The 22,934-nt window shown below is 54.8% G+C and overlaps 6 protein-coding genes across 6 annotated transcripts; 4 read left to right on the top strand and 2 right to left on the bottom strand.

Moving 5' to 3' along the window:
- Window positions 1-121: 121 nt before the first annotated feature.
- LRP88_08637 (uncharacterized protein) lies at window positions 122-7,376 on the top strand (the record flags this gene model as incomplete). Its single annotated transcript, XM_083245140.1, has 3 exons — window positions 122-219; window positions 278-6,071; window positions 6,144-7,376. 3 exons carry the CDS (start codon window positions 122-124, stop codon window positions 7,374-7,376), a joined length of 7,125 nt encoding a protein of 2,374 aa, XP_083099634.1.
- Window positions 7,377-8,064: 688 nt separating this feature from the next.
- On the top strand, window positions 8,065-8,395 carry LRP88_08636 (DASH complex subunit Dad3-domain-containing protein; the record flags this gene model as incomplete). The annotated part of the gene is made up of 2 exons (XM_083245139.1): window positions 8,065-8,169; window positions 8,225-8,395. 2 exons carry the CDS (start codon window positions 8,065-8,067, stop codon window positions 8,393-8,395), a joined length of 276 nt encoding a protein of 91 aa, XP_083099633.1.
- Window positions 8,396-8,613: 218 nt separating this feature from the next.
- LRP88_08635 (mitochondrial 37S ribosomal protein uS5m) lies at window positions 8,614-10,170 on the bottom strand (the record flags this gene model as incomplete). The annotated part of the gene is made up of 2 exons (XM_083245138.1): window positions 8,614-8,834; window positions 8,895-10,170. 2 exons carry the CDS (start codon window positions 10,168-10,170, stop codon window positions 8,614-8,616), a joined length of 1,497 nt encoding a protein of 498 aa, XP_083099632.1.
- An 835-nt stretch (window positions 10,171-11,005) lies between these two features.
- Window positions 11,006-11,227, top strand: LRP88_08634 (uncharacterized protein; the record flags this gene model as incomplete). The annotated part of the gene is made up of 1 exon (XM_083245137.1): window positions 11,006-11,227. The coding sequence occupies one exon, from the start codon at window positions 11,006-11,008 to the stop codon at window positions 11,225-11,227; it is 222 nt and encodes a 73-aa protein (XP_083099631.1).
- Window positions 11,228-13,700: 2,473 nt separating this feature from the next.
- LRP88_08633 (ras guanine nucleotide exchange factor domain-containing protein) lies at window positions 13,701-16,867 on the bottom strand (the record flags this gene model as incomplete). Its single annotated transcript, XM_083245136.1, has 5 exons — window positions 13,701-13,796; window positions 13,856-15,633; window positions 15,688-15,897; window positions 15,954-16,281; window positions 16,397-16,867. The coding sequence occupies 5 exons, from the start codon at window positions 16,865-16,867 to the stop codon at window positions 13,701-13,703; spliced, it is 2,883 nt and encodes a 960-aa protein (XP_083099630.1).
- A 4,743-nt stretch (window positions 16,868-21,610) lies between these two features.
- LRP88_08632 (uncharacterized protein) lies at window positions 21,611-22,921 on the top strand (the record flags this gene model as incomplete). The annotated part of the gene is made up of 1 exon (XM_083245135.1): window positions 21,611-22,921. One exon carries the CDS (start codon window positions 21,611-21,613, stop codon window positions 22,919-22,921), a length of 1,311 nt encoding a protein of 436 aa, XP_083099629.1.
- Between the last annotated feature and the right edge of the window lie 13 nt (window positions 22,922-22,934).

Raw genomic sequence — 22,934 nt, 5'->3', positions numbered from 1 at the left:
TCATCATCGTCTTCTGCGCACCCAATCTAGCGTGGCTGCGGAGCCGTCCGCATTCTTGCCATCCATACCTTGGACAACTTCATTCCACACACAAGACATTCGCGTCTCCTCGGAGCCAAGCATGCCTTCCTCGGAGCGAGACAGCTCCCGAGAGGGAGACCTCCAGCTGAGACATCAACACTCTGCCTCTTCAGACCACTTCCGGGCGCTGGTCCCAATGTAAGTTCTCTTCTCTGTATACCCTCATGGCTTTCTTGCGCCGGCTGACAGGAAACAGGTGGGATAGCTCTGATCCCGAGCGCTGCCCTCCACCGCTGCCTCTGAACCCGGGATCGCCTCTCTCCTCGCGGGCCGGAACCTCGAGCGCCATCCAGTCGGCTCACGCTGCGCTTAGTGAGCGTGCGCGAGAGAGCGCCATGCCTCACCTCAACAGGAGGCTAAACGATGCCTCGCCTACAAAGAGCAACTCCCACCGCCGTCTACAGTCCTCCTCGGTCAGGGACATCAGTCTCATGATCGAGGGCAACAGCGCCAACAACTCGCCTGCCAGATCACCAGAGCGACCTAGTCGACCAGAGACGCCCTCATGGTCGAGGGAACCCCCCGTGGACAACCGACCCATCGAGAAGGAGCCGGTACCGTCAAACCCAGGTCCCGGTCCTAGCCTGACACCCATTTTGCGGCCTGCGGTTCGACGGCCACCTCCTCAAAGCATCTTGGGTGAGAACACGCCTCCCCAGTCATCTACGATGCTGGCTCTCCAGAACATGAGCTCCCTATCACCCACCAAGGAGCCCGAAAACCCTCTCTCCAACATCACAAACGGCTCATCGGCTCTGGTGAAGCACCCCCAGAACCTTGAGCAGCTCTCGAACCAGATTCTCAGCCTCACCAGCATCGCCACAAATCTCCAGAAGGAGATGTCTCAGCTCAGTCGGCGAAGCAGAGACAATGCTACCGACCTCCTGAGTCTCAAGGAGGCCACCAACACAAGAGATGAGGATATTCGGCGGAGCCTCAGAGAGCTCCTTGGTAGTAGTCAGGGTGGTGGCAACGGCGATGGTAACCACCGACTATCATCCCGAGACCCCTTTGGCGGGTATTACCTGGACAACAAGCCACACAACTTGTCTCCCCCTGGCTCCAAGCCATTCCAGCTCCCAAGAATCCCTTCCCCCAAGAGCTTCTCCGACTCGATTGAGAGGGGATCCATTAGCACGCCCTCTCTGGCCGGATCGGAGGCGCCTGCATCTATTGCCCTCCTGGAGAAGATTATTCGGGATATGCCTACGAAGGAGGGACAGGACTCTCTTCTTACTCGCCTGCTGGAAGTATCAAACAAGCTCTCTGGAATGGCGACGTCTCAAAAGCTGGATGAGGTCATTGAGCAGGTCAGGGCTCAGTCCGAGCAGGCAATCGTGCTGGGCAACCCACTTGGAAGCCCTGATGCGAGCCGGTCTCGCAACCTAAGCTTTGGCGATGAGCCTAGCCATATGGACCTAATTCCTGGGCAGGCAAGGAGTGCCGTTTCTCAACGTGTTGAACACATCATGAAGAATGAGGCCCGGAGGAACTCTGAACCCGCCAGCCAAAGAGCTAACATCGTCAATGATGACCTCATGGCCATCATCCGCTCCGTCAAGGACAGTGTTGCTCAGGGCGGCGGCCTAACTGCCGAGGTCAAGGCTCTCGTCCGAGAGCTCCGTGGCGAGGTCCTTGGTATGGGCCGTGAGATTGGTCGCAGACTGGAGCAGCAAGCCTCACGAAGAAACGTCGACGACCACGATAGCCCAAGCAAGGATGAGGTGGCCCGAGTCATAGATGAAGGCCTTGAGCAAATGAAGGACCAGCTTAACCACGTCCTTCGGGAGCACAGGCGCCAGTCTGCGGCCTCGGTCAACACCCAGAAGAGTGCTGTTGACTATCAAGAGATCTACAATGCCATGCGAGCGGCCATCCAGGACAACGAGGCTACCCGTAACAACATGCCCGATCTCAGCCGAGAGGATGTCATTGAGGCTGTCAGGGATGCCTGGGAGAACTACAAGCCTGAGATTGAGGTTCAGCAGCTTGGACTTGAGCGTGACGAGGTTTTGGCTTGCCTGAAGGAAGGCCTTAGAGAGTTCGCTCCAGCCCCTGCTGCCACCAGAGACGAGGTTTTTACAGCCGTCGTCGAGGGCCTGAAGCACTTCGTTCCTCCTCAGGTTGAGCAGCCCGAAACTGCGTCGAGGGAGGAGATTATCGACGCTGTCCGTGACTGCTTGGAGGAGTTTGAGTTCCCCGTGGCCCCTGGCAACAATGAGCTCACCCGTGAGGACATGGTCGATGCCGTCAAGGAGGGTCTCCACGACCTGGATCTCAACTCGAGCCGTGCTTTGGTACCTGCCTCGGCGGGCAGCGACGATATCACCGATCGTCTCAGAGAGATTATGGATTTCCTCCGACACGAGTTCAAGACGATGTCCGATGAAGCTAAGCAGAGCCGAGATACAGAGCAGGTCATTGATGCGACAAAGGACGGCTTTGAGAACCTCCGAAAAGCCATGGAGTCGTACGTTGACCGTGCAGCTGGCGTTGCAAGTCAGGAAGACTTCTTGGATGATCTGCTGAAGTCTCTGGATGACTTCAAGGATGAGGTGGCTGGCCTTGTCGCAAATGCCAACATGCAATCCCGTGAGCAACTCCAGACTGAGCTCGAAGGCCTCCGCGACGTGGTCAACTCTTCCATGGTGCCCGCTCTCCCTCCCCAGCTTAACAACACTGAGGTCCTCGAGGCCCTGAACACAGGCTTCAACAACCTCCGACAGGAGATCCTCCGTCCCCGGGCTGAGACGAGCGAGATTCTTGATGCCCTCAACGATGGTCTCAACGATCTGCGAGCTGGCATGGACCGCGTCACCAACAAGCCCGCCGATTTGACCGCAAATGACGAGATCCTCGACGCTCTCAAGACCGGCCTCGACTCTGTTCGATCCGACATTGACACTCTCCGCGAGAACAACAACGAGAGAGCCGTTACTACTCTCGATGCTCCTCCACAAGCCAACGATGAGCTCCTTGATGCCCTCAAGGCTGGCCTGGGTGCTGTGCGCTCGGATATTGAGGCACTTCGTGACGGTCATGCCGAGAGGGCCCTTACGCCAGCTGAGCACAAGGAGAACGACGAGGTTCTCGAAGCGCTGAAGACTGGGCTTGAATCCATTCGTGCTGATATTGAGACAATTCGGGAGACCACCAAGGAGCCTGCCGCTGCTCCTCCCATGGACAACACCACCAACGATGAGGTCATTGAGGCCCTCAAGAACGGACTTGACTCCCTGCGTGTCGATATTGAAGCTCTCCACAGCAGCCATGAGAAGGCACTCGCCCCCGTTGACAACACGACCAACGACGAGGTCATTGAAGCTCTGAAGAACGGCCTTGACTCTCTCCGGGTTGACATCGAAGCCGTCCGAGACAGCAGCGACAAGGCTGTTGCTCAGGTTGACAATCACACAAGCGATGAGTTCATCGAGGCCCTCAAGAACGGATTGGAGTCTCTCAGGGTCGATATTGAGACCATCCGGGACAGCAATGAGAGAGCCGTCACACCTGTGGCACCAGTTGACAACACGACCAATGACGAGGTTATCGAAGCCCTGAAGAATGGCCTCGATTCTCTCCGAGTTGACATTGAGGCGTTGCACAGCAGCCACGAGAAGGCCGTTGCCCCAGTTGACAACACGACCAACGATGAGGTCATTGAAGCCCTCAAGAACGGTCTCGACGCCATTCGTACAGACATTGAGACCCTTCAGGAGAACCACGACAAGGCTCTTGCCCCTGTTGCTGATACCAAGCCCAATGATGAGGTTCTTGATGCCCTGAAGACCGGGCTGGAGTCTCTTCGCTCTGAGATTGAGTCTCTCCGTGACAGCAACGACCGCGCAGTCGCCCCTGTTGATGCTGGCTCCGACGATAAGATTCTGGATGCTCTCAAGTCCGGTCTGGAATCTGTTCGCTCAGACATTGAAGCCCTTCGAGACAACAACACTGAGCGCGCTCTCGGACCCGTCCTCAATGACAGGGAGCCACAAGACATCCCATTGCCCCCTGACACGGTGCGACATGATGACATCAGGAACCTCGAGGTCCTGATCACTGAGCTTCGCGTGAAGATTGAGGCCCTGGAGCCCCAGAAGGAGGGCGTCCAGAAGGACGATCTGACTCGAATGGAGGAGATGATCCGTAACGTCCAGGATACCGTCGATGACATTGGCTCTCGTGAAATGATGTCCACGCGAGCTATCCCAACCGAGAAGAAGGAGCGGTCTGAGGCTGCTATCCTTGGTGATCCTGAGGACGCCGCCACGAAGGAGGATGTTCAAGCCATCGAAACCATCTTGCGAAACACCAAGGGAAAGCTTGATGACCTCATTGACGGTGATCAAGCCGTTCGCAAGGACCACATCGACAACGTTGAGACCCTCCTCCTCGAGACACGTGAGACTATGGGATCCATCACTACTCAGATGGAGACGGTCTCGCGCAAGGAGGAAATCACTGGCCTGGAGACTGTCATTTCCCAGATCACCACCGGCCTCGATGAGTTGAAGGGTCGTCTTGACAAGGAAAGCGAGAACCCTGACAAGGTTGTCAAGGCTGACGTCGAAACCGTCGAGGCCCTGGCTCTCGAGATCAAGACCGCTCTGGATGGATACATTAACACTGATCTCGCCCTTCTTGCCCGCAAGGAGGATGTGTCAGGCCTGGAGGCCCTTGTTGCGCGCAAGGAGGATGTCACCAGCCTCGAAACCGTAGTCAAGGAGTTCCAGGAGAAGCTGGACACCACTGTTGAGGCCCAGACCAAGGCTATCGCAGTTCGCGACGAAGAGACCACCAATGTGGTTGAGCGGGTGAACGAGATTAAGAACTTCCTTGAGGAGCTTCAAGGAACCATCAACATCAAGCTCGAGGAGGGAGCCTCTGGTGTGGAGGGTGTCAGCAAGCTTCTGGAGACCATGGGCGAGAAGATTGACAAGAACGAGAATGTCCACCAGGATCTCAAGGACATGCTCGACACCATCAAGAGCGAGTTCGAAGATTCCAAGGCTGTCGTGGCTGGTGTCAAGATCGAGTCCAACGAGAAGCTGCAGGAGACCACCGAGTGCCTGGGCAACAAGATCGACGAGAAGATCGGCGAGCTCATCGCCAAGTATGAGTCTCTTTCGACCCAGCTTGATGAAAGGAGCAAGGTCAGCGAGGCTCGGGATGAGGCCGTTGAGGCGGCTGTTGTTGGCTCCAAGGCTGTCACAGACGAACTCAAGCTTCTCATCGATACTCTCGGCTCGACTGTTACCGACTCTCTTGAGAAGATGGAGGAGGCTTCCAAGACTGTCTTCACCAAGGTGGAGGAACTTGTGACACGCAATGAGGAGACACACACTGAAGACAAGGCTGAGCATCAACAAACCCGGGACCAGATCTCTCTGGCCTTGTCTGTCGTGGAGGGTCTCAAGGGCGAGGTTACTGAGGGACAGCCCAAGATCATGGAGGCTGTCAAGGACCTCCTCCTTCTCGTCAGCGAGCACTTCGAGCACTCTAAGACATCTGTCACGGACATCCAGGAGAAGCTCGTTGAGAATAAGCCCCCGGAGATCCTCAGCACTCTCCTACCCCCCGAGAAGTACGACAATACCGAGGTCCACGAGAAGCTCAATAACCTCGTGGAGCACATCTACAACGACTCTGAAGTCCGCGAGCGCCTTGACAAGATCATCGAGGAGAAGTACGATGACACCGAAGTCCGCGGAAAGCTGGACAAGATCATCGAGGACAAGTATGACGACGCTCAGGTTCACGAGAAGCTCACCACCATCATCGGACACAAGTACGATGATTCGGAGGTCAAGGAGAAGCTTGAGAAGATCATCACAGACAAGTATGATGATGCTGAAGTGCGGACCAAGCTCGACAAGATTATCGAGGACAAGTACAACGATGCTGAAGTCCGTGAGATGCTCAACGTGATCATCGACCAGAAGTACGACGACGCCGAGGTTCGCGAGAAGCTTGGCTTCATTCTGGATCAAGTCATTGAGAGCAAGTACGATGACACGGCGGTTCGCGAGAAGATCGATTGTGTCATGGATCAAGTTATCCAGCAAAAGTATGACGACAAGGCAGTTCAGGAAAAGCTTGACTTAGTTCTAGACTCCAAGTACGACGACTCTGATGTTAAGGAGAAGCTCGGCCTTCTTATTGACCTCAAGTATGATGACACTGTGGTGCACGAGAAGCTCGACAAACTCGTTGATCACAGCAGCGCCACTGACCAGGCCCTCACTCGTCTGGAGACCCTGGACAAGGTTCACGCCTCGGTCGTCCAGACAGCAGCTGACATCTCCGAGTTCCTTTCTGCCCAGAAGCAGCGCATTGAGCAGGCGCACGAGGATCACGAGAAGACACTCCGTGAGACCATGGCATCGGTGGAGCGCAAGCTTGCTGAGAAGGACCATGTTGAGGCGTCCGTCAGTAGCTTGCGTGAGGAGGAAGAGAGGCTTCGACAGAGTGTCATGAGCCTGCGAACCGAGCAGGAGAGTCTCATCCGACAGAAGACTCGCCTGACGGGAGACGTCTCCTCGCTCGAGACTGCCCTTCGCGTGCGCAAGGAGGAGCTCTACGATATGGAGTCTCGTGCTGAGAATCTTGAGCGCCGCATCCTTGAGGGTGTCATGGATCACTCCCGAGTACTTCTCATGTCGAAGGCCAACAAGAACAGCGGCGACGCTATGAGCCGCAAGCGAGTCAAGAAGCCTGCCACTGAGACCGACTCTTCCCAGCCTGCCCGCAAGTCGATGGTGAGCATGGCTCTCAACGCCAAGCGAAACCTGGCAGCCCCTGCACAGACTGGCAGTGCCCGAAGAATCGTCTCGCTCAGCCAGATCAATAACAATGTAGCATCTGGTGGTGTCAAGCGCAGTCAGAGTGTGCGGACACCAATGGGCGGTGGCAAGGCATACCGGAAGAGAAGTTTGGGTGGCCACCTCGACAAGGGTCCAGGCGACAATGATAAGGAGAATGTCGTCGGCCTTGGCGAGGCGGTCGAGGAGTTGGATGAAGCCGATGCCCGAGGTGCAGCATCAGAAGCCGAAGAGCCTGGCGCCGGGGACACGACAGTGCTGCACAACGATGAGGGTGGTGACAGCGACAACGAGACGCTGCGAAGGAGCAGCAGGGGGACGGTCGTCACAAACAGTACCGACATGTACACAGAGGGTGATGATTACAGCGAGTACAGTGACGACACGGGGAGCGAGTGGACGGAGAGCGCGGTAGGAACCGACGCAGGGTCCATACAGGATCAGGGTAATGAGGTTGTGGTTTACGGGTCATAGGGGATGAAGGGAAAGATACGGGATGAAGGTACGACGTGATAGAGTCAAGTTGGGATTGATACCTGGTCATGTTTCAAGGGGTTACGAGACTCTTGATGAGGCTTCATGGAGTGTTTTTGGCTGGATCAGATTGGGTCTGTTTGTTTGTTTATTCTCGTCGGTAACGTCTCTGCACTTGATTATGGTCGTTTATGGTTTTGGAATGATGGTTTCGTTTAGCATCGTTAGTCGAATTTCTTTGATAGGTTACAGTTAAAAGAAATGTATGAATTCAACTCAACTCTTGAGATGTTCTGCTCTGGTCATGGTGCTGTGAAGTCTGGTGGCTGTGTAGATACCTAGTCAAGGGACAGGAGAGGGAATGGGTTCTCCTGGACCAATTGCTCTCTAGTCATTGACTCATAGTTTCCATCTGATACCAAATGAAGCTATACGATCCTAACTAACGCCTTTTGCCTTTTCATCCATTCCTTCTGGATTCCTTACTCGTCAAGTAGCTTCAAGTTGTTGAAGTGATCCTTTGTTCAAGTAAACAGTGCAGCCCCACTATACATGCCCCTTATCTTATCAGAACCCCTCCATGTTTTTGACGTCGCGTCCTCCGCCATCACGACTTATACCCAAACAACACCCACTAACCACCCAATTTGTCCCTCCTACGACGTGTACCGACCCGGAGAGACTCATCATGGAGCAGGGTGCACCTAGTGGGATTCTCTCCCCGCCAGAGCTCACGCCACTCGAGCAGGAGGTCCTGGACGAGTACGAGCGGCTAGCCGACAACATGAACAAGGTCTGATACTGGTGCCCCTCCACGAGACTAGCAGCAACTGATGCTCTTCCAACAGCTGGCTACTATTCTCGAACACCTCGCATCAAACCCTAGCACCGAGATCCTCGATAGTCTGCGCGAACTCGAGCGAAAGACGAGTCTGGCGTTTACCCTCCTCAAAGCTAGCGTGTACAGCATAGTTCTACAGCAAGAGATTGACTGGGGTGATGGCTCAACGGCTCAGTAAAAAGAGGGCATGCTTTTGGTGGAGGAGATGAAGAGAGTAGGATTGATACCCAGCCACGACGGCCAAGAACCGACATTCATAAAATACAAAAAGGAGTCATAACCGCGTCAATGTTGCACCACCATTGAGATTTGGCACAGATCCCTCTCCATTACAGGCTACAGATACAAAGGTCGTCTTTTTTTAATGGTGATACACGGTTGTTTCATGGGTGGGTTTTAATATACAGCTCCGCCATAGTACACCTTCCGCACGTCCACCAGCTTCTTTCCCCGGCCGATGGCGATCTGCTCCGGGTCGGGCTGGTTCGTCAGCGCCTGGTACGCCGCCTTGACCGAGTTCATGGGGTTCTTGGACCGCGGCATGCGCGCAGCCATGTCGTGGATGCCCGCCGCTCGGCACATTTCGAAGATGCGGTGGGGGACGCGGAGTCCAAAGCCTAAGAGAGGTTCTGTTAGTGAATGTGTTCTTAGAAGGAAATGCTGGAAAGAAGACATACCTGGAGGTCGGGCCATCAGCTCAACAACGGTGCCCGACACCTTGGCCGAGACGTTGCCGTAGATGGTGCGGTTCTCGTACCGGCGGATGGGCTTCATGTTGCGGATGGCCAACATCTGCGCCGTCTCCTCAGCGACACCGGGCTCGGTGGACTTTGCCATGCCGAGACCCAGACGGCCGTTGCCGTTACCGGCAATGGCCACGACCGAGGTGCTGCGGACCTTGCCCAGACGGGTCTGGTTGGCGACCCAGCGGGTGACGAGACCCTTTGTGAGCAGCGAGCGAATCTCTTTTAGGCTCATGCCCGTCAGCCGCTTGATCTCCTGGTACTTGCCAGAGTCGTCCTGGCCTTGGTCCTCTGGGTCGACGGCGTGCTTGTACAGGCCGTGGACGCCGGGAACTTTGCCTAGGTCGGCGGCCTCGGCCGAGTGGGCCCGGTCAATACCCGCAGGTCCGTCCTCGATGAGCTCAATGCTCGAGGGCTCAACCTCACCCTGGCTACCGAAGCCAACGATCTTGTCGAGCTCCTGCTTCCAGGCCTCGTCGACGGCCTCATCGGCCTTCATGGCCTGAGCGCGTGTCATAAACTCGGGACCCTTTGAGTTGGCGTCGGGCTCGGGACCGTCCTCCTCGATGATGTAGCGCTTGGCCAGCTCCGGATCCCTCTCCATATCCTGGAGCTCCGCCTCGGTCAGGTCTATCAGGTCCTCGCCCTGGCTCTCCTTGACGCGCCGCAGCGCCCGGACCATGGCCCGGGTGAGCTGGTCGCTCGTCTTCTTGTCGGTGATGCTCCTCATCTTCTGGCCGTAGTTGTCGATCCACTCGCTGGTGCTGGGCCACTGCACCTCCCTCGGGGTGCCCTCGATCTCGGGCTTGAGGTCGTAGCGGGGGTCGAGCACGGTGTAGTCCTCGATGTACTCGGGCTTGTAGGGGTCGTCACGTAACCGGCCCTGGATGACCATGTCCTCGGCGTCGACGGCCTTCTCGCCCGCCTCGATGGCCTCCATCTGCTGCTTGGAGTAGTGGCCCTTGAGCAGGTCCTTCTCCTCGGGCGTGTACTCGGCAAAGTGCTCCTTCTTGTACTGGTCCATCTTCTCGGGCTTGCTGAGAAGTCCCAGCTCCTCCGCTGTGACATTGCGGAACCTTGACCTCCGCTTCGAACGGGGAGCAGAGCTATGGAACTGGTGGCATGGGAGGGCGGGGAGGGCGGTGGTGGTTGTTCGGGACGAGGCGAGGCACCTGCCGAGGAGGGTGCGCGCCGGTCGTGCGACGCTCATGGCCGGCAGGAGTCGGCGGCAGGCCGAGGTTCCAAGGAAGTATCGTCTTATTCAATTCGTCGAATTGGGGAGCTTCGAGGCGGCGAGAGGACGCTCCGTATCGGCCGTGTTGAGCGCTGTCTTTCCCTCACACGAGCTCGAGGATTTTTTTGGGACCCAGGAATACTCAATTGAGAGTTCCCCTCAAGTGGGCTAGCGTCTCGCGGCTGTAAGGACCAATCAGCGCTGGCCAATCCTCAGGTCATCCATCCCGCCAAAAGGTCATGGCGATCACGAGAAGAGTCACGTGGGTATTCAAATTCAACTTCATCCCAACTTCAACTGCCCGTCTCAATTCAACGAAACAAGGCTCTTAATTATTAAATTCTTTGAATAACGTCTTTTAACATCTTTTTAATCCAATTACCACCGATTGTTGTCCATTTCATCCAACCAATCACGACCCGCCCTCGCATCAGTCGACTCTGCCGCAAGTGTGAAACGTCTCAGTGTGGCTCCAGGGGCCAAAAGCCAAGCGTTAGGGGTCTTTCCACCGTCCTCACCACTTGCTGTGGGCCATTCATTGCCCAAATGTGACGCCTGCGCCGTTTCGACAATCGCGACGTGATTTCCCTCCCACTCTTGAGCGCTTCTCTCTCTCCCTCCTCCTTCTCCTGTAGCTATACTCATTCCGTTCCTTTCCAAAATATTCACTTTATTCACTGCCAACTATTTCTCTTGTTCGTGACTGGCGCACGACACAAGCAACTCTCTCTGTACATAATTCCGCGACACCTTTGAGTCAAGCTCAAATCAACCACCCGCGTATCGCAGCAGCAACAACACAACAGCCCCAATGGGTCAATTCGACTGGTTCTCCGCCATCGGCGCCACGGACGAGGCTGTCGCTGTCCTCAACGATCAACCGATCCTCTTCACCATCCTCCTCGTCGTCCTCGTCGCCGTTATCCTCCAGTGCGTCCTCATCTGGTATATCCACTACGCCACCATGAAGCCCGAGCAGCGCAAGGCCAAGCAGGACAAGAAGGACAAGAAGACTGCCGCAAGGAAGAAATGAGACAACTATATACGCCATATCGCAACTGCATCATATCGACATCTTGTCGCCTCACGACACGCTCTCGTGCTTGAAAAGGATGTCACTCGGCTCATTCGACACTTATTTCTCCGTCTCGACGACACCTCATTTCACCACCACCTCGGCGCGCCTCTATCACGGGCTTTCATCTAGCTTTATTAATTTGCCTCTATAGAGTATCTATTCTCTTATCTCTAGCTCAAATCACTCCGCCAATTTCGTCCATCCCACATGTCGCCTCGTTGATTTGACGCCTGAAAATCTTCGCCGCCCAGTCTAAATCCCTTCGTTACAAAAAACCCAATGATCGGCAGTGTGGAAGTTCCCAGAGTCGTAGAATATGTTGTCTGCCACCATCACCCCCGTGCCTGGAGGCATCCGCTCCGCTGACACCGCAGAACCACAATCGTGCATGAGCGGCACCTCAGCAACTTGTCCTCCCATGCCATAGCTACCCTTAGTCCACCCTGGCAGCGTCGAAGGCGCCGGATAGCCCTGTATGTTAGCCCATGGCTCGTTGCGAAACTCCACGGCCACTAGACTTGAACTCCCGCGCCCATAACTGGAATTCTCGCTCTTTACCAAGCCTGGTGAATTGTGTATTACCTCCCAATTCACACTCAGTGTTGGATGCTCCTGGCCTTCTCTCTCTGCCTCAGTATTGGTGTATGCCTCTCCCATGCTCCTTTTTGACAGCATGGGGGTCAGCCGCCCCTGAGTGGTCTCCCGTGAACTTAGCACTGGCCGTGCTGGTTTCTTGGCCTGCTTCCTTTCCATTGCCGAGGGCACTTCAGTGATTGCCAAAAGAACATCCTATGCTCGCTTTTCGATCACTTGCACAGTGTCTTCCCACTCATTGTATGGATTTCTGGAATCGGTGTCATCACGTTTCATATCTACCACCTTCTGTCTCAGTGCTGGTGACTCGGCATTCTTCATCCGTGCTAAGCATGTAGCAATAACCGGTAGTAGCTGAGCACGATCCGATATCTTCTATTGTCTTGTTAGCATGCTGGGCTGTACGCTTCTTGTTGAGCTTACGCTGAGATAGGGCATATGAAAGACACCTGGTGCCAAGTTTGTGAGGCAGTGTGTTGAAGAACCGCCCCAGACTTGGTAGCCCCTATACTTCTTCTCTGGGGCTAACATTAGCTGCTCTAGTAGGATATCCACCAGGGATAAGGACTGCAGGGTCTCCAGCACTTTCAAGCAAGCAGCCTCATCATCTCTGTCTCTGCACGGTGTATGCTTCTTCCTCTTGTTCTTATTGGGTGGAAAGTTGAGGCTGGACATGAAGTTCTCGATAGCTCGTTGGTCGTCTACCTCGAGTGTAGCCAGCAGATCATTCGGTTCAGTAGTTTCTTGACAGCTTCTTCCTTTTAGTTTGCCGGTGTTCCTACGCCTCTTTCTCGGCTTCTTGTCCAGGTCACGGCTATCTGTAGGCGTTGAAATGCTGATTGGAAGTATTAAGGTCCGAAAGGGCGATGTTCGTGCCGTCCGAGGGGCTATCAGGGCTGATGTAAGGTCCGGATGCTGGATTGAAAAAGACAAGAGGCCTGGAAGTGTGGCTACCGAGTCCTTGTTGTGCTCAAGCTGGAGCCCCAGACGATCCCAAACCTAGCAAGCAAGATAAGCCTATGGGGACGGTGGTGCATGATGAAAAGCATACTGAGCAATGCTGGATTCGATCAATCGTCTTCTGAAGGCGTTCGTTCTCAAGTATCGGGCGGCCATTGACGGCAATGGATATCTCGATGCAGCAGGTACCCGTTCGAGCAATCCAGATATGCGAGCTCTTCACCACCGCTGCAAGCTCATCGATGGTCGTAACTTGGGGCAAGTCGTCGGGCAAGTCGACACAAAGCGATGGCGTTGCTGTGAGTTCTAGGTTCGCTTGCTTTGCTTGTACTCGAAGGCTTGGTAATGCGAGCGCGGGTGTCATTGCTGTTAGTAGAGAACCTCGACATGGCTGAAAGTTTGAGGCGAAGGCATTTTGAATCGGACGTTGGAGGGAGACAGACGAAAAGGGCACGTGAGAGCTGGGCATCTAGATTCATTATCGCAATGTGGAAGGTGGTGGTTTATTGTGTAGGGAGGAAAGTGCACCTTTCCTTCCTCAAAATAAGTTACTCGTCTAGGTAGGTGTGGGTGCCGTTGGTGGACATTGAGCACCAGTGGTACGTAGGTAGATAGGTAGTATGCAGCGGTTTGCAGCCAATTAACCGACTCTGTAAACAATGAATATCTAGGCAATCCTATGCATGATAGTTCATAGTCGACAATTCTAATATCAAATCCTCCAAAAGGCATGCATGTCGTTGGCCGTGAACCAGAGTCGTCAAGTCCCACAAGTCTATAGTAGATTGCGCCTCCCATAATAGCACCCGTTGATGACATACGTACATGCTCCAGTAACTCCTTGCGATCAACAATCCAACACGAGACAGGCAGATTATTTCGCAAACCAGGGAAACCCGGACTTCTTCTTGGCCGGTTCGGCAATCCCTCCAGAGGTGCTCTCCACCTGTACACTTCGCTGGTAGATATCCTGTTTGGCTTGGTTAGCGATCCATTGTAGTACAACAGCATTAAACAAGGTCGTCTCACCTCCTCATCTGTTGGCATCCGGCAACCCAGAATCAGTTCCCTCGCTGTGTCATGCTTGGATAGATTTGGGTACGATGTGCCCTGGCTCTTCATGATCGGGAGTAGCACCTCTCCGAGCACCTCAAACTTCTTCCAGTTGATTCGGTCTCCCTCGCTGCCCACAAAAGTCTTGCTCCCTTCCTCTGCCGACACCAGATCGCGCCGGTGGAGAGGGATAAAGGGGATGCGTGGAAGGGGCGAGTTCTCCCACGCCAGTCGATATGCGAAATGACTCTTCTGAGTCCCCATCAATATTCCCAACCGCGCAAATCGCTTCTGTACCTCCGCCGGCACGAGCGATCTCGTTTGAGTTAATCGATGAATAGCTGTCCCGTTAACTCCAGCTAGGACAGCTGCCAGTCCGTTGTAATTATTCAATTGGCGTAGCTTGAGTGCAATGTTCATAAACTTCTCCAGTATCTGCGCTCGGTGCTTAGCCTTGTCTCGCAGCAGAATCATGTTGGCAACCCATTTAGCAATGTGGTTGAAGTGGCCAATCATCCGGTTGACGTTCCTCAAGCTCTTGCATTTCTCCTTCTGCGCCGTTGACAAGCTGACATGACGCACAAAATCACGAATTCGAATCGACGAGAACATGATCCAGTCAATCCTGGTCAGCTCATCTGCGACATCGTCATCCGGAATATCCATAAATATGTGATACCGGAACTTGTTCATCGGCAAGTTGTCCGTAGGTTCCAGGACGGCTGCCGCTCTTTCATAATCGTCATAAGTGTGAAAGTGCACCTGGCTCCCGGAACTGCTGCCACCCGTGGCCAGAGAGATCTCGGAGCTTCCCGACGGTCTTCCGTCCATGTCGGATTCCACTGTCAGCACGCTGACGCCTGATGACAGCTCAGACATCTCCTTGGATAAGATCTCGCTCGCAAGCTTGTCGCTGGTCTCATCAGAGTTTGCCCAACCCGTGTCGTCATCTTCCACCACGTTGAACTGAAGATTACGCCGCATGTGTTGTGCAGCGACTGAGAAAATCGGCTCCGTGGAAAGATGTCTGATAAACTCCTCAAGATTCCGCCTCGTCTGTGGTCGTGCAAAGTCACCGGGATATGATGATACCCACTTGGCTACGACTTCAATGATGCGCAGCTGTGTCGCCGTCTTGGAGAGATAATGTGCAGTCTTGTCGTCCCTGACCTTGTCAAGTCGGGTTAAAATGGCAGAAAAGAGTTCGCCGGGGGCAGCAAACTTGCGATATAGACAAAGGAAGACATCCGAGAAGTTACTGTCTGCTCTCGACAGCCTAGGAGCGAGAAGTCGGTCGACCAATTCGTCAAATGTGACGCCCGCCATCTTGGCTTGCTTTTCAAGAATATTGTCGTCTGCTCGTTGCAGTATAGGAATGTCGTCCGAGTAGCGATATGATTCAGCGTCCGACTCCTCAACATCCAAGAATGAATCCGTATTTGGCCTGTCCAGTCGTATGCCCGGAGTCCTAAGCATGTTGCCAACTGTTGGCGCCTGGCCCGGGTCTCCTAATTCGCGTGCGGACCCCGGGTTTGGGCTGGTCCCCTGCTGACCAGTTCTTGGGCTGCGAGAGGCCTGTGCCCGGTAACCGTCGCTAATAGGGGGGTTTGAGAATCCCTTGAGCAGGGAAAAGTCGGAGCTTGCTCTGCTGTGCTTGCTGTGCTGGCTTATTGGGCGTCCAGTGCTAACATCTGGAGCCTCCAAGTTGGCAGCAGACTGAGCTCTTCGGCGCGATACTGTTTCACCGTTTTCTTCTGTATCCATTATTAGAACATGACTGTCGTATACTCGATCGGCTTCGCGCGTACCCCTTCGATGTGCTATAGCAGCCCTCAGAATGGTGTGTAGGCATGTTCTCGCAACATCATAGTTATCTGATGCGATCTTGTATGTAGAAACGCAGGATTTAAAGAGTTGATGGTTTGCCATGGCCTCTGCGTTGACTTGCCACTCTGCCTCCGGCGTCTCGCATTTGCAGGCTACCAGGCTGGCCGGCAGACCAGAATTGGTGAGAGCCGCTAGGGGTTGTTTAGCCAGAGTTCTTTATGGGGATGCGGGAAAGTATGTATCATACCCAGCGTCTGTGGCAGTTCTCGAACAGACTCATGATTCGTAACATCGTATAGTATAAGGGCGGCGTCGACGCGAGGTACAATATGCCCGTTGATTTGCTTTGGCCATTGTATAGGTTGGCTGGGATTTAGTTCGAAATACTCTAGATCCAGCTCGAGTAGGGTTATGACGTGGGAGATATTGTCGACCAACATGCGAACACTAGAGGCGTTGGAGATGGGTGGTCGGGATAAGCCTAAGACGCGCTGGACAAAGGAGGATTTGCCAACACCGGTGGAACCGATGATGGCAATGTTGAAGCCGGCTTCCATGGCTGTGGGTGGTTGCGACTACAGCGCACCAGATCATGGTCAGTCCCTGGATATCCAAACATTCTCGATTCGATCAAGTTGAACCCCTGCCCCGCGAAAGGCAGGTGGGGCGCATGTTGGAGATGTAACATACCCAGTACGACGAAGGTGTGGCGGTCAGAGACTCTCGACGAGGAGGCGGCCAGTGCTGGCTTGGGTCGTTGTCATCGCTGTCGGGAACGAAATTACTGTCCTCACCGCCGCCGTTAGAATTGGCAGGGTTGGCTGTGTCACCAGCGCCGGCTTTGACAGTTGGGTGAAACTGGTGTTCGTAGCCCTCGTCGTCTAGCGATTGGTAGACAGAGCTCCCGTCCGAGTCGGAGTCGCCGTCCGAGGCGGCAGCGGCATTGACTGCTGGATCGTATGTCTGGAAGAAGGGGTCGTCGACAATTGAACCGACCGAGTCCCGATGGTTGGTACCGGATGGCGAAGGGTCGGAGTCGCTTTCGGCGGTCGGGTAGGAGTCGGCCGGGCTGGCTACGGGGTACGGATGAGAGGAGGGCGAGGTGGCGGCAATGCCTGAAGTCGGGTGAGTATATCGTGAACCAGCATGATCGGGTCGCATGGTCGCAGCTTCAGCGACTGGGCCAGGTGGTGAAGAGGAACATAGGATGGATGCCAACAGGTGGAGAGGACCGAACCCGTGGCGTCTGCGGGGAGGGAGAACTCGTGGAGAGCTAGTGGCTAAAAATTGTCGTAGAGGGGAAAGGAGAGAATGAAGAAGCAGCGGGACAAGAAATGGAAGTTGGGGGAATAACGAGAGAAGGCACTAGGGCAAAAGGCTAACGAACGAGGAGGGAGACGAGTTACTGACAAGGCTTGCACTGTGAGGTAGGGATGGATACAGGCACAGTAGGCGAGTCCAGCCAGATGGAGGGAGGACGCGCAGACGCTGGCGAGGGTAGAAGCGCTCTCCCAGCCGCGATGCTTGTGCAACCAGCAACAAAAGAAACAACGGGCAGTATGTCTCACGCAGCAACGGTGGGCAGGCAGATGGGCCTGAAAGCTCAAAATAGGTGGGTAGCACAGCGACTGCTGCTGTCGATATGCGCGCTCAGCGCCAGAGCTGGGCAAGACCCGAGGCTCAGGACCTTGACAACCTCAAGAGAGATCTTGAACTTGAAACCTGTTGCTGAGGCTTGGTGTTAGCCCAGCCGCGCTCAACGCGGGCAAAGGCGCTTGCACAACGGGTGTACATCCCGTCTGCAGGCGCGGGAGTCGTACGTACGTAAGGTACTACCTATCTGTACAGGCGTTGCAAAGGTTATTCTGTTTGTTGTCGCGCCGTGGGTTTGCTGCACGTCTGAGGGGCAGGCGGCTCAGGGTCGGGTCGTCAGATTCAGGAGGCGATGGGCGCTGCGATGTGCTGCAATGGGGGGGCCCGGCGGCGCGGTCAGGGTGCGGAAGCGGATACCTTGGTCCGAAGGGCTTCGGCTGGTGATTCCAGGTACGCGTCTGAGGAATGAAGCTCAAAGCATCAAGCTCAACGCTGGCAAGTTTATTGCGCAAAATGGCACGAAGAGGGGAAGAGAACCGCGGAATCGGGACGGTCAACGTTTTGGGGGAGGGGGACCTGCCTGGGCCGGCGCCGACGGGACGTTTACGTTGACGTTGGGGGGGGGGGGGGGGGGGTTCAGGTTGTTTCCAGTTAAGGAAGTTGGGTTCAAAGCGTCGTCCTGCTCGGCGTTGCTTCGAGGGCTGGTTTAATTTGGATGTTAAGATCAACAGCTACCCAACCTGGCAGGATTGAAATTGCAGCTTGAGGATCACAGGCCGTCCTCTCCTTATTGCATCTCATTGTCAGCTGCGTTTATTCGTTTATCCTCCATCTCTGTCACAAGCTCCAATCCTCTGGTTCCAGCCTGTCTGCCCATCACAGTCGGATCCAATCCCAGGTGCTGCGTTGGCGCTCTCGTACCCATTGGCTGGAGCACGCATCGACAACAGGGGCAGGAGGGACCTTGGTGCTCCTTGCCCTGGTTCAAGAAATCGATAGTTGGGAACCGTAGGTAATCTACATCACGATAGGCGGATACATGGCACCACCAAGTGTGCAGTGCGCCCACGCATGGCTTTCACATGGCAACCGCTCGTACACCCCTACCTCGTCCCCACTCTCGCTTGCACCACCAAAGATCACGGGGATGTCATGGATGGCTCCATCCCGACTTCTTTGACAAACACCAGGACCCATTTCAGCTGTGTAACTATCCCTCCTCTACCTATGAGACAGGCAGGTCCCCTCTTTTATTTGTCTTCGACACTTTGTTCCCTTGTTGTAAGCTCAACCGTCAAGCAATGGCTGGCCCTGTTCTCGCTCTTCCTTAAGGAGTAAGCAGCTCATCCTCGGCAGCTCGGGATGATGACGACAAAGAGATCCAAGCTCCCTGGCAGGGCGCTCGTTCCAACAAACCCTTTGGGGGGAGACACCAAAGAAGTGCCATGATGCCCTCTGAACCTTCTGTCCCGCACGACCCAAAACTCAAGATGCGCATAACGCTTTGCCCGAGTCCATTCCCGGTAACACGTGGGCATGGCCCGCAACTAACAAGAACCCTGTCGCCAGTTCCCCGAACCTGATTGAGGGGTTGCGCGCACGACAGTCTGCAAGTCCCCAACTGCTTTCCTTTGTTCACCTCTTGCGAAACTTCCACGATTCCTGAGTGACGGTTAGCGGGCCGAGGCGCACCACCCCTGAGTGCAGTCTTTCCGAGCCCGAAACGCTATCCAACAGAGCGGTTGATAGATGAGATGCGGCACTTGATTCCCAGGGAACTCACAGCGTCTAATCTATCAATATGTCAAGTTTGACATGCCAGTGGCTTGAAGACGATGATCGAGGCCCCCAAACGCTCAGCCGATCGGCGCAGGGCTCGACTTCTGCCTCTCTGTCTCGGCTTTTTGGTTTGTCTGGAACAGTCTTGTCCTTCACAATCGAGGGCCCTCTGCGCATCTGGACCACTCTCATCTTTTAGTCCCTTGGTTCCAGGGGCACCCGATAACCTCTCTTCCTCCATCCTGCGATCTCTGTCAACTGCCGTGATTCAGATCCGCGAAACCGCTCAGATGGCAACATGAACTACCGGATAACTCGGCCTGGCTTTCTCAAAGTTTTCAGTCCAGCTATCGTGGCGACTCTCATCTGCGATCGTCCCCTGGTGCCCGGCTTGTCCACGATATGCTTCATTAGCGCTCTTCCGCTTTCGTATCCCTTGATGGAGTTCCCAGCGGCGTTGTGATACACTGACTCTTGTGTTGAGCTATCCTCGAGATGGAGCGTCGACCGCCTCTCCCGCATGAAGTTCCCAGGTCGTGCGATAAGCATGCGTGTGCGATTCAGGAGTTGGGGTCCGTCCCGGCGAGCTTCAAGGCTTCAACCTCAACAGAGTTTAACCAACAATGCTTAGGAGCTTGGCCTGAGATTACAGCACTAACTTCGTAGGTCTTCCAAAGCCAGAAAACGACTGAGGGCTACCTTGCCTCTTGAGCACACGGCAACATTCTACGTAGTAGACATACGTAGGCGTTTGAACAATGTCGAAATTGTCATCATCCGATTGCGAGGCATTCACACCAAGGCCGTTCTCCGGCATAACCATCAAGATAACGCCCGTTTTCTACAGCCACGAGGGTTCATTGTCACTTGACAACGCCAAGGGCAGTTGCCCTTTGCCCCTTGCCAGAAACTGCACATGTTGAGCGAATGTTCCCCTGGTTCCTGATTTGCTCGGTCGAAGGCAAATATCTTGCATCGAGGGACTTTACGCCAATAACACGAATCCTCCCACAAATCATGTTCAACACCGGCGCTATCCCCGAGTTCCCGGAGGCGTTCTCCGTCTGTGCCTACTACGACTCGAGGTCGTCAGCAATATGTGGCTTGGCACATTCCCAAGCGCCAAAGCTGATGCTCCCAAACCGGCAACGCACGAGCCGCTATGTGAGTCCTGTCAGTGTCATGGAGCCCTCCCGCGAGCTGTGGCGCCGCCGATTCGGGGTCGGGTAACTTAAATCACGTCCTGGCGGCACGAACTTGCCCGCAAGAGTCGATACGTGCCAGCCTAAGGATAGACTCGCGATCAAGCATGTGTTCGGCGATCCTTTATCTTAATGGGCAAAATTACATGCGTTACATCATGGTCAGCTTCTGAAACAATAGTTGCGTATTTAACTACGGATCTTGGAGACTAAGATTCATCATCACTCTTTTGGTGTCGACATGCGAGAACGATGTGAGCCCGAGGGCAAACGGTATTGTTCGAGCGAGAGCTAAGTGACTGCATTGTTTCCTAGGAGAACACATTGAGGAATGGAATTCCGCGGAAGTGATGCCTCCGTGGGTATCAGAACAATGACCGCTGGTTGTGATTGGACAAGTTCCGGTCCTCTCAGTTCTGGCCCCGAGACTGGAATTTCGTTCACATATCGACAACAACACCATGCCTGATTAGCCACGCTCAGCTGTTGGCGAGCCGGCCTACGCCCACCTCATCGTCCCGACACCCTTGCACACCCGGTTGACTCGGCCGACCTTGAGCGATGCAAACGTTGTTGCAGCGGGGGCTTGACTACAATGTCTTGTCGTAGCTCTGGTTGGAGACAACTCCTCGGGTGCCTCATCCGTGTTCCCGGAACGCTGTTCAACGATGCTGGGATCCCGTGTGTCCGCATTTGGAGACTTGAGCAATGTGAGACATGGCCATGTTTCGTCCCACCGAACCCTGACTGAAAGCATCTTCTCCAAGCAGCTGGGTCCATTGTTCGACAGGTTGCCCTAGAGAGAACTGCCGCCCACGGCGATCAGGGACCCCAGACGGTGCACACGGGGATCATGGCTACCACGCTGCCATGCCACAATAACCTCCGGCCGGACTGCCCCACACATTGCCGTCAGGGCAGGAGCCAGTTGCGCCGTGGCTCTGTTGCGGATCGACGCCGTCTCATCATGGACCACCAGCCGATTTCAGACTTTCCCCCTGCGGGCCAGGCCCGAAAGGCTTTTTGATGCTTTGCCAAGGAAGCATAGTTGTGACCATGGGAAAATCTCGCCTCCCAGGCGAATCCGGAATACATTTATGATGCCAGACTTCCCCTTGACCCCAAGGACTTGTTCCCAAGATATCCAGCACGCTGCCCTTTCATACTGCAAAGAACAAGGAGCACAACATAGTCACCCTTTCTCGACAGCTACCTTCGCCATTCAAGGTAGTCTGGTCAACGCCCCTCCCGTCGCTGTAGTCACAGCGCCATTCCATTTCTCAGGTTCTCACACCCGCACTTCTTCTGAGGGCCCCCCAAGTTGCCCAACATGACCACCACAATGCTCTACACAACGGGTGCTTCGATGGACGAGCCAACGAACAGATTTGCCAGCAAGACCAACACCTCGGGTAAGCCCAGGCACAGGCCAAAGAGCATCCAGATTGAGCCCTTCGACCCCAATGAGCTGAGCAAGAAGCTCACCGGCCTGGCTGTTGAACAAGATGGACAGCCATCGCAACAAAATCAACTTCAGGTGCCCATGTCAGCAAATGACATGGGTGAGCCGTCTCCAAGGACTATTCCGGCACAGCAACTGGCTTCAGCCACGATATCAACAGCACCTAAGTCCCACAAGGAGAAGAAGAACGACAAACTGAGTACACCTACTCAGGCTGCGCCATCCCGTCGAGGCAGCATCTTTGACCACCTCCGTTTCAGGGGCTCCAACTACACCGACGAAACCGAACGGCAGGAAGAAGAAGATGCCAAGAAGAAGGTCCGTTATCGACATGTACCACAGGTAGCGGCGCAACAGTTTGCTCGAACAACTACCGTGGAGCCTCTAGCACAGAAGGCTCAGCCCTCCCCCAAGGGGATGAGACCTGTCCCCGGGCCTCACTCCATGAACAATGGGACCATGTCACTGCAAGAATACAACAGACAGTACAGACGAGCACAGAGTCTATGCAGCGGTAGACCATCGGGACCCCCTGGCCGCACAAGGCTAGAGAGCACTGCCGAGGTGGACGAGGAAAACTCGCAGCAGAAGAACCCTCGAATCTCTGTCCAGGGCCAGTTCTGGAATGATTTCAAGGCGGGTGAGTCAGGCCGAAGGATGAGCACTGGCAACATGTGGGGAAGAAGCGATTCCCAACTCCAAGTCCCATTCCGCAGAGACTCAACCGCCGTCGGGGCCGTCTGCCAGAACAACCCGACCTCTGGGAGACGAGGTTCTGCCAGCTCATCGGGCTTCTCAGACGTCTCGTCGGCATTCGCGCGCGATTCTGGCCCAGCTTCGCCCTTCAAGACCGAGTTTGGCGGTGCCAACTCTCCCAACCGGCGAGGATCAGACAACACCAACGCAGCACCTTCGCGAAGGAGCAGTCTTGCCAACATCGCCAATCCCCAGCGAGCTGCTGAGGTGCACCGTGTGGACTGGTCGCAGAGCGATCAGCCAGTCAAGGTTCGACGAGATTCCAAGTGGGCGGGCCTCAAGCAGCGCAAGGCCAGTGTGAACCAGAAGACCAACAACGAAGAGAAGCTTAGTCCTCCTGGTAATGAAACAGAGGTTCAGGCTCAGTCTTCAACCTCACCAAAATCACCCAAGGCTGGATTTCTGGGACGATTCAAACGTTAGCGAGTGAATGGAC

This window comes from Fusarium phalaenopsidis (genome assembly GCF_050370095.1).
Source record: "Fusarium phalaenopsidis strain FUZ10S chromosome Unknown contig_32302, whole genome shotgun sequence".
NCBI lineage: Eukaryota > Fungi > Ascomycota > Sordariomycetes > Hypocreales > Nectriaceae > Fusarium > Fusarium phalaenopsidis.
This window is presented reverse-complemented; position numbering and strand designations above follow the sequence as displayed.